This window comes from Phaenicophaeus curvirostris, chromosome 19 (genome assembly GCF_032191515.1).
Source record: "Phaenicophaeus curvirostris isolate KB17595 chromosome 19, BPBGC_Pcur_1.0, whole genome shotgun sequence".
In the NCBI taxonomy this organism is placed as follows: Eukaryota; Metazoa; Chordata; class Aves; order Cuculiformes; family Cuculidae; genus Phaenicophaeus; species Phaenicophaeus curvirostris.
The window spans coordinates 3,940,993-3,953,857 of NC_091410.1; the positions used below are offsets into that span (position 1 = coordinate 3,940,993).

Genomic DNA, 12,865 nt, shown 5'->3' on the forward strand with positions numbered 1-12,865 from the left:
AGAATCATTAAAGTTGGAAAGGACCTCTAAGCTCATCAAGTCCTTCCATCAGCCCAACTCCACTAAACCATGTCCTGAAGTGTCATGACCACATGCTTTTTGAACCCCTCCAGGGATGGAGACTCCTCCATTGCCCTGGGCAGCCTCTGCCAGGGCTTCATCACTCTTTCAATAAATAAATATTTCCTAATATACAATCTAACTCTCCTGAAACAACTTGAGGCCATTTCCTCTCATCCTATCACTTGTAACTTGGAAGAAGAGCCCAACACCCACCTCACCACAACCTCCTTTCAGGGAGCTGCAGAGAGTGATGAGGTCCCCCCTCAGCCTTCTCTTTGCCAGGTTGAACAACCCCAGCCTTGCCAAGTCCACCCTTACTGGGAGGCCTAATGATCTGGGGTTTGATTAGCCAAATGCCTTGCTTTCCTCCTGCCCTCTGGTTAAACCTGGATTGGGTGTGAGTGCATTATGAAATCTGTGTAGGAAGGAAGCAAAACCCCAAATGGGGTTTGCCTTTTGAGAACCCAAAGAGAACGTGGCTTCAAGGAGAGAAACATGTTTTGTGTTGCATTGCATCTGAGTGCCTTATGGAAATCTAAAATCATCCAGTAGCTTTTCAGCTTCTTGTTTGAAGCCATGCAGGATCAAAGGCAACATTGGTCGTGCTGTAGTAGAGTTGTTGCCTGGGCTCATCACATTTCCAGTGGTTATGCTGGAGCCTGTGCCAGACACGATTTCCCTCTGGGTGCCTTTCAGATATCCTCAATGATGTCCTCAGCAAAGAGTGTAGCGTTGCTGAGCCCATGGCCTCGGAGAATGAGGAGGACGATGAAGAGGAGGAGGAGGAGGTGGAAACTGATGGCTGTTCCCCTGAGCGGGACTCGCTACTTGCCCCAATCTGTGCTATTTCGAAGGACTCTGTGTACTCAGCGCTGTCAGAAGAGGGATCCAAGTCCTCACGAGTGTCCCTCTTCACCACCTCCAAGGACTCCATCTCAGAGCTGACAGTGGTCTCCAGAAAGTCCTTGAAGTCGTTTGTCTCCAGCCTGAGGGACTGCATGGACAGTGGGTACGCGGAGGACAGCGATGAGAGCTCCCTGGACATGGTGGGGAGGCCAGAGCTGAAGGTAGAGAAGACCCATCACAAATACAGACACACACTGACCAACAAGATCTACAAACTGTTCAAGAGCAAAAGCCAACTGGTCTTGAGGAGGGACCTGAAGGACTGCCCGGATGCAGGCTCGCTCTCACTGCCCCTCCGCCGGGCTGAGAGCCTGTGCACCCCCCAGGCCAAGCACCGCATCCTGGCACGCTCCCGGCGCGCTCACTCGCTGCCGCAGCACGTGCTGAGCCAGCGGCTGCCAGCCCCGCTTGCCGCGCAGCACCTCAGCCTCCACCGACGGCCCTACCTCAGCTATGATGAGGACACTAAGGTGTCCACGCTGCGCGTTGTGGTCTTTGGCTCTGACCGCATCTCAGGGAAAGTGGCCCGAGCATACAGCAACCTCAGGTGAGCCAAGCATTGTGGGTCACTCAGCTGCAGATCCCTGGCCTTGCTGTGGGACACCTTGGAGGGCTTGTCTCACCCAGCCCTCTCCTGCCTTCTTCTAGGCTCAAGGAGAGCACCTGCCCCTCACTGACAAGGTACTTCAAACTGCAGTTTTTCTACGTTCCTGTGAAGAGAAACTGCTTGGCTCCATCAATCCCACTGATGCATCCCTCTCCATCCCTGGGGGACCCACAGCTCCGGGTTTCAGCGCAGGCGGTAGGTGTCCTGCTTGCCGTGGGGCTCACGGTGCCACCAGTGCTCTGCTTGGCCCCCAGAGGGGTGGGTGAGGAGGCAGGTTGAGAGCATTGACGTCTCTTCCCCTAGCCCCAAGCGTGGGGTGAGGAGCCTGGGGGAAAGCCCAGCATGACCCCAGTGTGTCCGGTTTCAGGATCCTACCTTGGCTGGGATGGAGAGCAGCACCAACGACATCTCCCACTACATCGGCATGTTGGACCCATGGTACGAGCGCAACGTTCTTGGGCTGATGAACCTGCCCATGGATGTCCTGTGTCAGGTGTGTGCTTACCAGCTGGAAGAGCTTGGTGTCCCCATCCCCTGATGTAATAAGGGAGCTGAGCAAAAAGCTTCTGCTTAGCACTGGGCCACCATGATCCTGTGCAACAAGTTATTCTACATGGACAGAAGGATGGAGATGTGTGGTCAGGAGGAGGGTTTCTATCCCTGGGAGGGTGAGATGGGCACCGGCCTGTGGGAACCACATACCATGTCAGGGTTGTCACTCATCCTCTTGCCATAGTCTGCCAAGCCGGAGGCTGAGCCCCAGGAGGACTTGCAGGAGCAACTGCCCATCCTGGCTGACATGATCCTCTACTACTGCCGCTTTGCCACGCGCCCAGTTCTGCTGCAGCTCTACCAGACAGAGGTAGGTGAAGAGGCTCAGCGCTGTCTTGGCAAGGAGGGGAGGAGGGTGTTCTGCTTGTGCCATGAGCTGGGAACCTGCCCGTGAGGTGGATGGCACAGCCTCCACGTGCTGGTAAGGCTGAGCTTGGCCTCCTCTTGTTCCCTGGGTGCACATGAGCTACCAGCGCTTTGGCTGATGCTCCTGGCACAGGGATTGAGAGTGTGCAGGTCCTGCCCAAACAATTCTCAAGTCACACGAGCAATTTTCCATCAAAATACCTTTCCCCTTGCTAGAAGTGCTGACAGGTTATTCAGATTGCTGGAAGTCCCTCCAGCGCCCTGCTTTTCGAACCAAGCCTCTCCATGAAGCCTATTTTCCGCACCTCACTGCATGCACGGGGCAGACGTGGTGAATCTGTGGCTACAACAAATGCTTTGGTGCTGTGGCGCAGGACCGGCTTCAGTGGTATCTGCTGTCCATGGGGTTTGTCACGCAAAGCGATTCCCAGACCCTGCAGTTGGGCTCACCGTGGGTTTTGTTTTCAATGGTTTGGGGCGTTTAAGCAGCTTTTGGGTTGTGTTGCTTGCGGGAAGTTGGTTAAAACATTGGAAGTGCAGCTAAAGACAAGTCCCACCCAAGGGAGTGGTCAAAAGGTGTATTTTTAAAACATGAAAGGGTTTCCCAAACTGACCTGTTACCTATAGAAAGGAGTGAGGGGTGAATGTTGCCTTGCTGAGTCTGCTCACCACCACATCTCCTCTCTTCTCCCCATGGCAGCTCACCTTCATTGGGGGAGAAAAGATGACTGAAGTCTTCATCCACTCCCTTGAGCTGGGCCACTCAGCAGCCACGCGAGCCATCAAAGCTTCAGGTCTGTAGCTGTTTCTGCATCTGCAGCCTCAGGGTGGAGGTCTGCAAACCACTGGGCTGGGAGATAAGGTTGCCCAGGGAAGCGGTGGCTGCCCCATCCCTGGAGGTGTTCAAAGATAGACTGGGTGGGGCTTCAAGCCCCCTGATGCAGTGGGAGGTGTCCCTGCCCATGGCAGGGGGTTTGGAACTGGCTGGGCTTTGAGGTCACTTCCAACCCAAACCATTCTGTAATTCTAATATAAATGGAAAGAGAGACTAGAGGGAGCATGGGCTGTGAGATGTGTCTGAGCCCAGGCTGCATCATGAGCAAAGATCCAAACATATTTTCACAAATTTGGAAGTGATCCATCATAGTCCTTGCATTCTTCTTCAGGAGCAAAGTTGTGGCAATGCCTTGCTGTTTTTACTGCTGTTAACTCTAAAACATGTTTGGAATAACACAGCTTCAAGCCATTTCTTTCCTTTCATCAGCACCTGGCAGCTCTTCACCTTTCCTTTTGCTGCTTTCTGTTTGTACTTTGTTCAAGAGTGTCATTTATAAAACCATTCTTTCCATTTCCTTAGTTTACCAGGCAAAGCAGGGTTACTCCATGTGCTTGGAGCCTTCCTGAAAGGGAGGTCCCTGAGTTTTTACACCAGGAACTAATACAGAGGAGACCCTGAAGATGATCCGAGGGCTGAAGCACCTCTCATACAAGGACAGGCTGAGAGAGTTGCGGTTGTTCAGCCTGGAGAAGAGAAGGCTCCAGGGAGACTTAGAGTAGCTTCCAGTACTGAAAGGAGCTTCAGGAAAGCTGGGGAGGAATATTTTACAAGGGTGTGGAGTGATAGAACAAGGGGGAATGGTTTTAAGCTGAAAGAGGAAAGATTGAGATGAGATCTTAGGGAGAAATGTTTTGCTGTGAGGGAGGGGAGGCCCTGGCCCAGGTTGCCCAGAGCAGTGGTGGCTGCCCCATCCCTGGAGGTGTTCAAGGCCAGGTTGGATGGGGCTTGGAGTGACCTGATCCAGTGGGAGGTGTCCCTGCCCATGGCAGGGAGTGGAACTGGATGGGCTCTTCCAACCCAGACTATTCTGTGATTCTATAATTCTGTGATGAATTGATAAAATTGTTAGAGACAAGAAGCAATGGCAGAAGCATCTGCCGTCAGCGTGGTCTCCAGCTCTCCTGGGTATCAGGGAGAACGTGCTGTCTGGTACAGTACAGCTCTCAGAGGCATCTCGTGGCCAACCCATAATACTGCATTTAAACACATTGCTTTATTCTCTTAACTCTTTGTTTTTCTGTGATCTCACCTTGGCTTCCTAAACAGAGCTCATAAAACATCCCCCAAATGGAGTGTCACCACCCCACTCCCCAAAACACAACCTTGGCCAGGACCGCTTCCCAGTAACCCATGAAACCTCCAGTCCTTCTGTCTCTGGGTTTCCTTTCGCTGGGTTGTGTGGCAGCACCCACTACAGGTGCAAAAAATTCTCCAGGCAAACAAACCAATGAGTAAATGTGAATCAGTACACGCTGATATGCGCTGGATCATAAAAGGCCCCTGTGTGACGTGTGCTCCTTGTTTCGTGCAGGTCCAGGCAGCAAAAGGCTGGGCATAGATGGTGAAAGAGAAGCAATCCCACTAACACTACAGATTGCCTACAGCAAGGTGAGGGCACGGGGCTCGCAAAGAGAGAAATGGGGCAGAAAACCACTTCAGTGCTGAGCAAACACATCTCTACTGGGGGCCAAGAGAGGCAAACGTGGACAGACTGCTGGAGGAGCCCAAATCCAAGCCCAGAGGAGTCCAAATCCAAGCCTGGATGAGCCAAACTCAACTAATTGTCTACTTACTGGCTTACCACTCCTGTTCAACCCTGTAAAATAGGAAATGTGCAGCCTGTCCCCATAGACTGGATGTGAACTTGATGCTGCTTTACACTGGTGGACTTTGTTTCCAGGGAGCAATCTTCTGCTGGTCACAGAAGTCCTCCTGTTGTTGATTCCTCTGCAGTTATTTAGCGTTACGACTGGGCAATTTTTTCGTAAATCCAAGTTTAAATGATTTTTAATGCCTATTCAGACTTTACCGGTGCCACTCCAGGTAAATCCAGATCTGAGCTTCTCCATCCAGATGGTTTAGGAGTGGGAATTAGAGTAACATCAGCCTGGAGCATGGCATCTGCACTTTGGTCACAACCCCGTGCAGCTCCAGGCTTGGGGAAGAGCAGCTGGGGAGCTTCCTAGTGGAAAAGGACCTGGGGTGCTGGTCAACAGCAGCTGAACATGAGCCAGCAGTGGCCCAGGTGACCAAGAAGGCCAACAGCATCCTGGCTTGGATCAGCTGTGGGGTGGCCAGCAGGAGCAGGGAAGGGGTTGTCCCCCTGCACTTGGTGCTGGTGAGGCCACACCTCGAATCCTGAGCTCAGTTTTGGTCCCTTCACTGGGGGAAGGACATTGAGGAGCTGGAGCATGTCCAGAGAAGGGAATGGAGCTGGGAAAGGGTCTGAAGCCCAGGGGTAATGGGAGTAGCTGAGGGAACTGGGGAAGTTTAGTCTGGAGGAGACTGAGGGGAGACGTCATAACTCTCTGCAGCTCTTGGAAAGAAGATTGTGATTAGGTGGTTGCTGGTCTCTTCTCCCAAGTAAGAAGCAATAGAATGAGATGAAATGGCCTCAAGTTGTGCCAGGGGAGGTTTATATTGGATATTAGGAAAAATTTCTTCATCAAAAAGGTTGTCAAGCATTGGAAGAGACTGCTCAGTGAAATGGTGGAGTCTCCATCCCTGGAGGGTTTTAAAAGGATTTTAGGTGAGGTGCTTAGGGACATGGTTTAGCAGTGGCATTCGCAGTTTTAGGTTTACAGCTGGACTCATTGGTCTTAAAGGTCTCCAACAATAATGATTCTGTAATTCTATCTCATGGTTTTCTGTTGGTCCCTGCAGACAGCCGTCAGCGGAAGAAGTCACTGGAATGATGTTGAGAAGGTCTGCACATCCATCAACCTTAGCAAAGCCTGCAAGAAGCATGAAGAACTAGGTGAGTAGAGATGATTTTTGTGGCTTTGCATGGGGAACAGTGGGAGGAACTGGGGGAGTGAAGGGACAGTGTGGATTGTCTAGCTGGAGCAAATGCAGGATGTGTGAGTGCAGGAGATATATAGGGGTGCCTGGTGTTCCCTGGGGCATACTGCAGTCCTTGGCTATCCTTAGCACCACATCAGGACTGAAGGGCATTTGGGTCCAGAGGAGGCCATGAAGATGACCTGAGGTCTGGAGCACCTCTGCTATGAGGACAGGCTGAGACAGTTGAGGTTGTTCAGCCTAAAGAAGAGAAGGCTCTGGGGAGACCTTAGAGCAGCCTCCAGTACTGAAAGGGGCTCTAAGAAAGCTGGGGAGGAGGAGGCCCTTTTGCAAGGGCCTGGAGTGATAGGACAAGGGCGAATGGCTTTGCGTTAGAAGAGGGAAGATTTAGATTGGACATTAGGAAGAAATTCTTCATGATGGGAGTGGTTAGGTCCTGGCCCAAGTTGCCCATAATAGTCGCAGCTGCCCCATCCCTGGAGGTGTTCAAGGCCAGGTTGGATGGGATTTGAGCAACCTGACCCAGTGGGAGGTGTTCCTGCCCATGGCAGGGGGCTAGAACTGGATGACCTATAAGGTCCCTTTCAACCCAAACCATTCTATGATGTCCCACTGTCCTAAAGCTTCCAGCCAGGGAAACGGGATGTCCGCTAAGGATGGGGCTGGGATGGTTCAAATAGCAGGATGATCGCTGGAGAGTAGTGCTTTACAGAATAACGCTTGTCTAGTAAGGAGAAGAGACAGGTAGAACCACTGTTAAATAAAGTGGGACCAAAGGAGAGGGTGCTTGCCTGGCTGTCTGCAGCAGCTGTTCCTCGAAGGCAGCCTTCGTCAGGCTCTCACTGACTAGGAGCTTCAGCCTGGTTTCATTCCTGTAGCTCAGAGGCAGCTGGCTGCCACAGGGATTTGCTTCATAGTCTTTTTTCTAATCAGATTTCCAATGGGGTATTAATAAGGCTTTGAGCCTTTTAAAAACAGCAAGACTTCTGGTTTGTGTGTGTATCTAGAAGCAACACCTGTCCATTCTTGCTTAACAAGTGCTGGATTTGCAATCAGACCCCCAGATCTGAGTAAACAGGGTTTTTTAGTTCCTTTTTCTTCATGTGATTTGTGCCTGGCGTTTGTGTGGTTTGTGAGGGGAGCAGTTGTGAGTTGATCTACCAAATAGGAGACGTGTCCTATGTGCCCCATGGAGCTCAACCTAGACCTCTGTCCCTCCTGTCACTGCCCCATCCCTGAAGCTATGCAGACAACCCTGGAAAAAATGGAGGAATTAATTTCTCTCCTCTTCCATAATCTGAATTGGATGTTTCTGTGCTAGTTCAGGAGCTTCCCTTGTGCTGCCAAGGGTTTGCCTCAGGGGGTGTCCTCGGCTCTGTGCTGGGGAGAAGCTTGTTCATCAATCTCCTTCATTCCAGGAGAAACTAGTTCCTCCTCATTGTCTCCGTTGGTTTTCACATTTCAGCAGTTTGACCACAGGATGTCACTGTAATTCCAGACACGAAAGAGCATCTCCACTTGGACTGCAGGGAAGACCATGGTGGCAGAGCTGGAATATACTCATGATGATGTTTTTTCTTCTGTTTAGAATCACCATAGAACAGTTTGGGTCAGAAGGGACCTCAAAGCCCATCCACTTCCCACCCCCTGCCATGGGCAGGGACACCTCCCACTTGGATCAGAGTGCTTAAAGTATCATCCAACCTCCTAGGTGCAAAAATAGTTAAATGCCCTTTTTTTTGCTGTGTTTGGAAAGCAGCTGGATATCACAGAGGATGTTTACTTCTGTGTCTCTGATGGCTTTCTTTCCGTGTGGGTTAGCATGAGGGAAGGAAAGCTAGAACTGCACTGCATTTCTCCCACAGTGGGGTCCTGCTGGGAGCCACTGGCTCTGGGACACTTTGAGGGGTGGAGAGACCATTTGGTTTCCCATCAGTGGCCCAGAAGCCCCAAGTGACATCAGATTTCTTTTGTTACAGCCTCCAAGACAGAGTGTCTCAACTTAACCATGACGGAGGTGGTCAAAAGGCAAAACTCCAAATCCAAAAAGAGTTTCAATCAGGTAACTCAAAGCATGGTACTTTTACGTTTGGTAACAGGAGCTCAGCCTGACTCAGCTGGGAGGGAAGCCGGGCAGGAGAGAGTTGCTCCTTGGGGGATCCATTTGCTGTTGGCCACCAGGCCTGCCTTAGGCATGCCCAGCTCCTCTACTCCCTTTCCCTGCACAGGGAAATGCACTGAGCCTGTCAGCAAACTCACTCAGACTCTTTCTACCAGCAGATCAGTGTGTCCCAAATCAAAGTAGACAAGGTCCAGATCATCGGTGTCCAGTGCTCCTTTGCCGTCTGCCTGGACCAGGATGAGCAGAAGATCCTGCAGAGTGTAACCAGGTAGGAGCTGGGATGTTGCCGGCTGCCTGCTGCAGTCAGCAGCTCCTGGGATGGTGCATCCTTCGTGTAAGGACTTGTCTATGAAATGTGGGAGGCCATCCACAAGGAACAAGATCCTGAACACCATGGTGGATCTATACCGGCTGCTCAAGTTGGGGGGTGTAGATCCAAGCTCTATAGCGCACCTGAGCTCAGGTGGGTTGGATGGTCCTGCTCAGACCCCAGCAATAGGGTCCCTTCATGACTGCCACAGAGTAAAGGATGAGGATGGTCCCCAGTCAACCGTTCAACTCTGGAAAGACAGAAGAGTCTTTCAGCAAGACTAGTCACAAGCCAGAGGGAAGCTTATGCAACGTAGATGAGGTATTTGGAGAGCAATGAGCGTATGAGCAGAGCCTTCAACTTCTAAACCTCCTTTGGGTTCTCCACCACCTTTGGCATACCCATTGCAGAAGAAACCCGTGATCTTCATGAGAGAAACTAGGGTAGGGCAAAAATTGTTCATTTGAATGTTCATCCATCAGTTGTGTCCCCAGGTTTCCTCAGGTGATGGACTTTGAACACTCACTGTAGGCAACATAACTCCATGAGAGATCACACCAGTTCATCTTAAAAATGTGCAGTCATTTTGATTTCTTCCTCAGAACACAGAAATCTTCAAGGTTATGCTGCCTCAAATGCAAAAAGATTTTGGATCTTATTTCTTATAAGAAATAACTGGTTTACTTGTCTGTTGTGCAGGTTGAGGGGCTAGTGGGAGAGTTTGATGCACACGATGGAAAAGGAACTGTTTCCCTCTAGGGTGTTTGCACTCTAAGAGTGCAAAAGTGCTTGTTTTCCCTAATGAGTTTCAGAAATTACTCTTTGTGGATGCTTCTGCTCTAGGTCCCAGTCTGAGCCAGCTTAAAGACCTGAACTCTCAGCACGTGCTCTGGTTCTGTTAAAACCTGCACTGATTCCTGTTCATTTGCAGATATTTCTGCTGTACTCGAGGACTGTGATCCTCAGCCACACACATTACTTATAGCTTGGTTTCTTTTTGTTCCCCTGCAGGTGTGAGATCTCTGTGTGCTACAAACCCAGGGACAGCAATCTCTTTGCACTGAGAGGGTCCTCTCTGCCTTCCCAGGACCCCTCTGAGTTTCATTCTCTCCTGTGTTTACCCATTGCCACCTTCAGTGGAGCACTGCCGTAGAAGAATCTTACGTCTTCTCAGGCCAGACTTTCATCCAACACCAGCAGAGTCTCAGGAAAAGGAAGATAACGCTTCTCCTTTGGGATGGAGACCCATCTGTTGTTGTCCAAGATATCCTGCAACCTAAAGCATTGGCATGGTGGCTAAGCTGCTCCTGGTCTGGGCTTAGCTCATCCTTGGGCAATGGAAACACTGGTGGTGTATCTCTCAGGGTTCCTCAGCAACGGGAGGAAAGTGGTTTCCTTGAGATCTCCACTTGGTTCAGCAGATTGCCAACACCTGGATTGAGAAGGCAAGGCAAGGACAGTGGTATTTTCCTGCCAGCAAATGGTGTGGTGGCTGTAATTGACAGTGACTGCAAGGGCAGTGTGATCTGGAGGGAGCTCACAGGGAACATTTTGGAGGATGAATGTCCTTGGCTGAGTGGCGGTAGGTGGCTGTCAGTGCACATGGACTTGTAGCCTACCCAACTGAAGTCATGGTGGCATTTCACCTGTAACAGTTTGAGGATGCTCAGGGTGGTTCTTTCAAGATGTGGACAGGCTTTCTCAATGCTTCCTTTGAATTATGAAGGTTGAGTGTCTTGCACAGAAGCAGCGCAGAGTAGAGCAACCCAGCTGAGCCCCAGAAACACCGCAGCATGGGTCATAGACTGCTATTGGTGTCCCAGTCAGTTCAGTGCAATAGGCCATACCAGGGCATGGACACCTTGTCATGGATACATGCGTTTACTGTAAATCCAGGACCTGCAGAAGGTGAACTTCAGTTTCTGTAGAAGTTCAGTGCACACCCGTGAGATGTACTCCCTGTTCAGCCCATGTTCTTGCACCCTACTCCCCAACGCTGTATGTGAGAGACATCCCAGAGACCGAATCCTCAATAGTAGCTTGAAATATGGCATGATCCATGCTCATACTCCCAGTGACGCACTAGGGAAACCACTAGGATTGCCTTAAGCTCACCTGAAGAGGCAGCTTTGCTAGAGAAGGACCCAGCACCAAAAACACTAGTGACACTCGCAAGTGGCGATAAGATTTGAGATTTCCCCTCCCCTGCAAAGAGGCTTTATGCCTCTTCTTTCTCTCTGCAAGGCTGTAGGTACAGAAAGGTGCAATAGTTGGGGGTGGTTAGAGGTGATCTGACCCCGGGAGCAAAAAATGAGGCTGGAGAAGCCTTGCCTGGTTTCATAGCCCTCAAGCTCTTTCTCAGTAGGTTTTGATGATTGCACTAATGATAACAGGCAGAAGAGCAGGTTGTCTGCTGCAGGCTACAAGGATCTTAATGTCAAGGACACGTGCTCCCTGGAAAATCTCTGGAAGGGGCTGCTGGCAGGCTGCAGGGCTCAGCTACAGTGTGATCAGTTCAGTGTGGGTCCCTTGATCCTCCAGGAAACGGGATCTGATCAGCAAGTAACACCAGTTAGAACAAGGTTGGGCACCACAGCGAAGGGCTGGTGGCACTGCAGCAGGGTCATTTGGGGTTAAATCTTTCGGGAAAAGGACCAGAGCCCCTGGGCGTGTCAGCTATCTCAGAGGAGCCTGGGTCAGGTTTGTCTGCTGAAATCTTCTACATCCCTCCTGGAGTGTTTTGGGGATCCTTCCTGTGCTGGCAACTCTTGTGCTGTCCCCCCTGCCTCTGTTGTGTGGGAACAGCTTGCTCTGGGCCCAGTGCTGAACATCTCAGGTTAAGAAGGTACCAGCTGGCTCTTTGGTGTCCACAGCAGCTCTGGATGCAGCTTCTGCCAATGGCTAGAGATGAGCAAACTCAAGACGTGAACATGTTCCCGAGGCCCCTGCGCTTCATCCTTTTACTTGAATAAACCATCCCAAGGATGGTGTTCTCATTTGGACTCAAAGAAAAGACCCTTGTGCAGGGCGAAGCATCACTTGAACATATGTAGGCACTCTGGCTCCACCATGACGCAAAGCCGGCTTGGACTCCCAGCAAAGACCCACCTGCCCTGGCCACGTGCCGACTCCAGGAGCATCCATTGTTTCCTGTGTGCATGGAGCAGCGTCGTTCCCTTGCTCATAAAACAGACTCAACAAGGACACCAAGACACTGCCACGTCGTGGTGGGCTGTCCCTTCTCTCACGGGCTGCCTGTGGGGCGATGTGGGAACATACACGGAGGTCACTGCTGTGCACTTCTGCACATCAGTATTTTAAGTCCAACAGGCTCCAGGAATTGGGAGCAGATTTTAATAGCTCTTTCCACACACTTGGTAAAAGTTTTCCCACTGACTTTTCATTTCCCAAACAGGTTTGTGTGCATCTTCTCATATGGGACTGAAATTTGGCAGCTGGATTTTGTACCCAATACTTAAAAATAGCACCTTATCCTTCAAAATATTGCCATTCGTGATCTTGATGTCCGTGGCTAAATATAAACCTACCACTGTTAATGATATAAGCATCTTTGGCCCAACAGAAATACTAGAGAAGAAAATTTCCATCTCATAAACAAGCACAAACTCTTGGGACTCGTAATCCTGGCTAAGGGTTTGACCTCTGATGCTTTCTGGAATTGAAAGAAGTCCAAGGTTCTTTCAGGTCATCCTTCTACATATGTTCAGCCTCACCAAATCTGTGTAATGTCTGTGCTGATCTGTAAAATACTGTTCAAAGAACTTTTAAGGTAATTATAAAATATTAAATGTTGATTTATTTCGAGTACAAGTTTGAGTCGAGTAATTCCTGAGCAGGTGGGAGGCACAGGAGGAGGTTCCGAATCTCCATAAGGAGGGCAGGGAGTACCCAGGTCCTTTGCAGAGCAGCTGACCTGAGAGCAGGAATCATAGAATCATTAAGGTTGGAAAAGACCTCTAGGCTCATCTAGTTCAACCATCACCCCAATCCCACCACGCCTACTAAACCATGTCTCAAAGTGCCACATCTACATGGTTTTTTAACCCCTCCAAGGATGGA

General features: G+C 50.4%; 1 protein-coding gene across 7 annotated transcripts in view; it reads left to right on the plus strand.

Annotated features, from left to right (window-relative positions):
- The window catches only part of PIK3R5 (phosphoinositide-3-kinase regulatory subunit 5), a 73,978-nt gene extending 61,196 nt beyond the window's left edge, over positions 1-12,782 (plus strand). For 4 of the 7 annotated variants that reach the window (XM_069872312.1, XM_069872316.1, XM_069872313.1 and 1 more), the window contains exons 10-19: positions 760-1,516; positions 1,618-1,777; positions 1,944-2,069; positions 2,313-2,438; positions 3,195-3,288; positions 4,864-4,940; positions 6,216-6,309; positions 8,333-8,415; positions 8,631-8,743; positions 9,797-12,781. In XM_069872312.1, the coding sequence (XP_069728413.1) occupies positions 760-1,516; positions 1,618-1,777; positions 1,944-2,069; positions 2,313-2,438; positions 3,195-3,288; positions 4,864-4,940; positions 6,216-6,309; positions 8,333-8,415; positions 8,631-8,743; positions 9,797-9,938 (1,772 nt within the window). In that variant the 3' untranslated portion in view covers positions 9,939-12,781. Of the gene's footprint in view, positions 1-759; positions 1,517-1,617; positions 1,778-1,943; positions 2,070-2,312; positions 2,439-3,194; positions 3,289-4,863; positions 4,941-6,215; positions 6,310-8,332; positions 8,416-8,630; positions 8,744-9,796 lie in introns of all 7 variants that reach the window. The other 3 variants (XM_069872318.1, XM_069872319.1, XM_069872317.1) reach the window with 3 other exon arrangements.
- Positions 12,783-12,865: the final 83 nt, after the last annotated feature.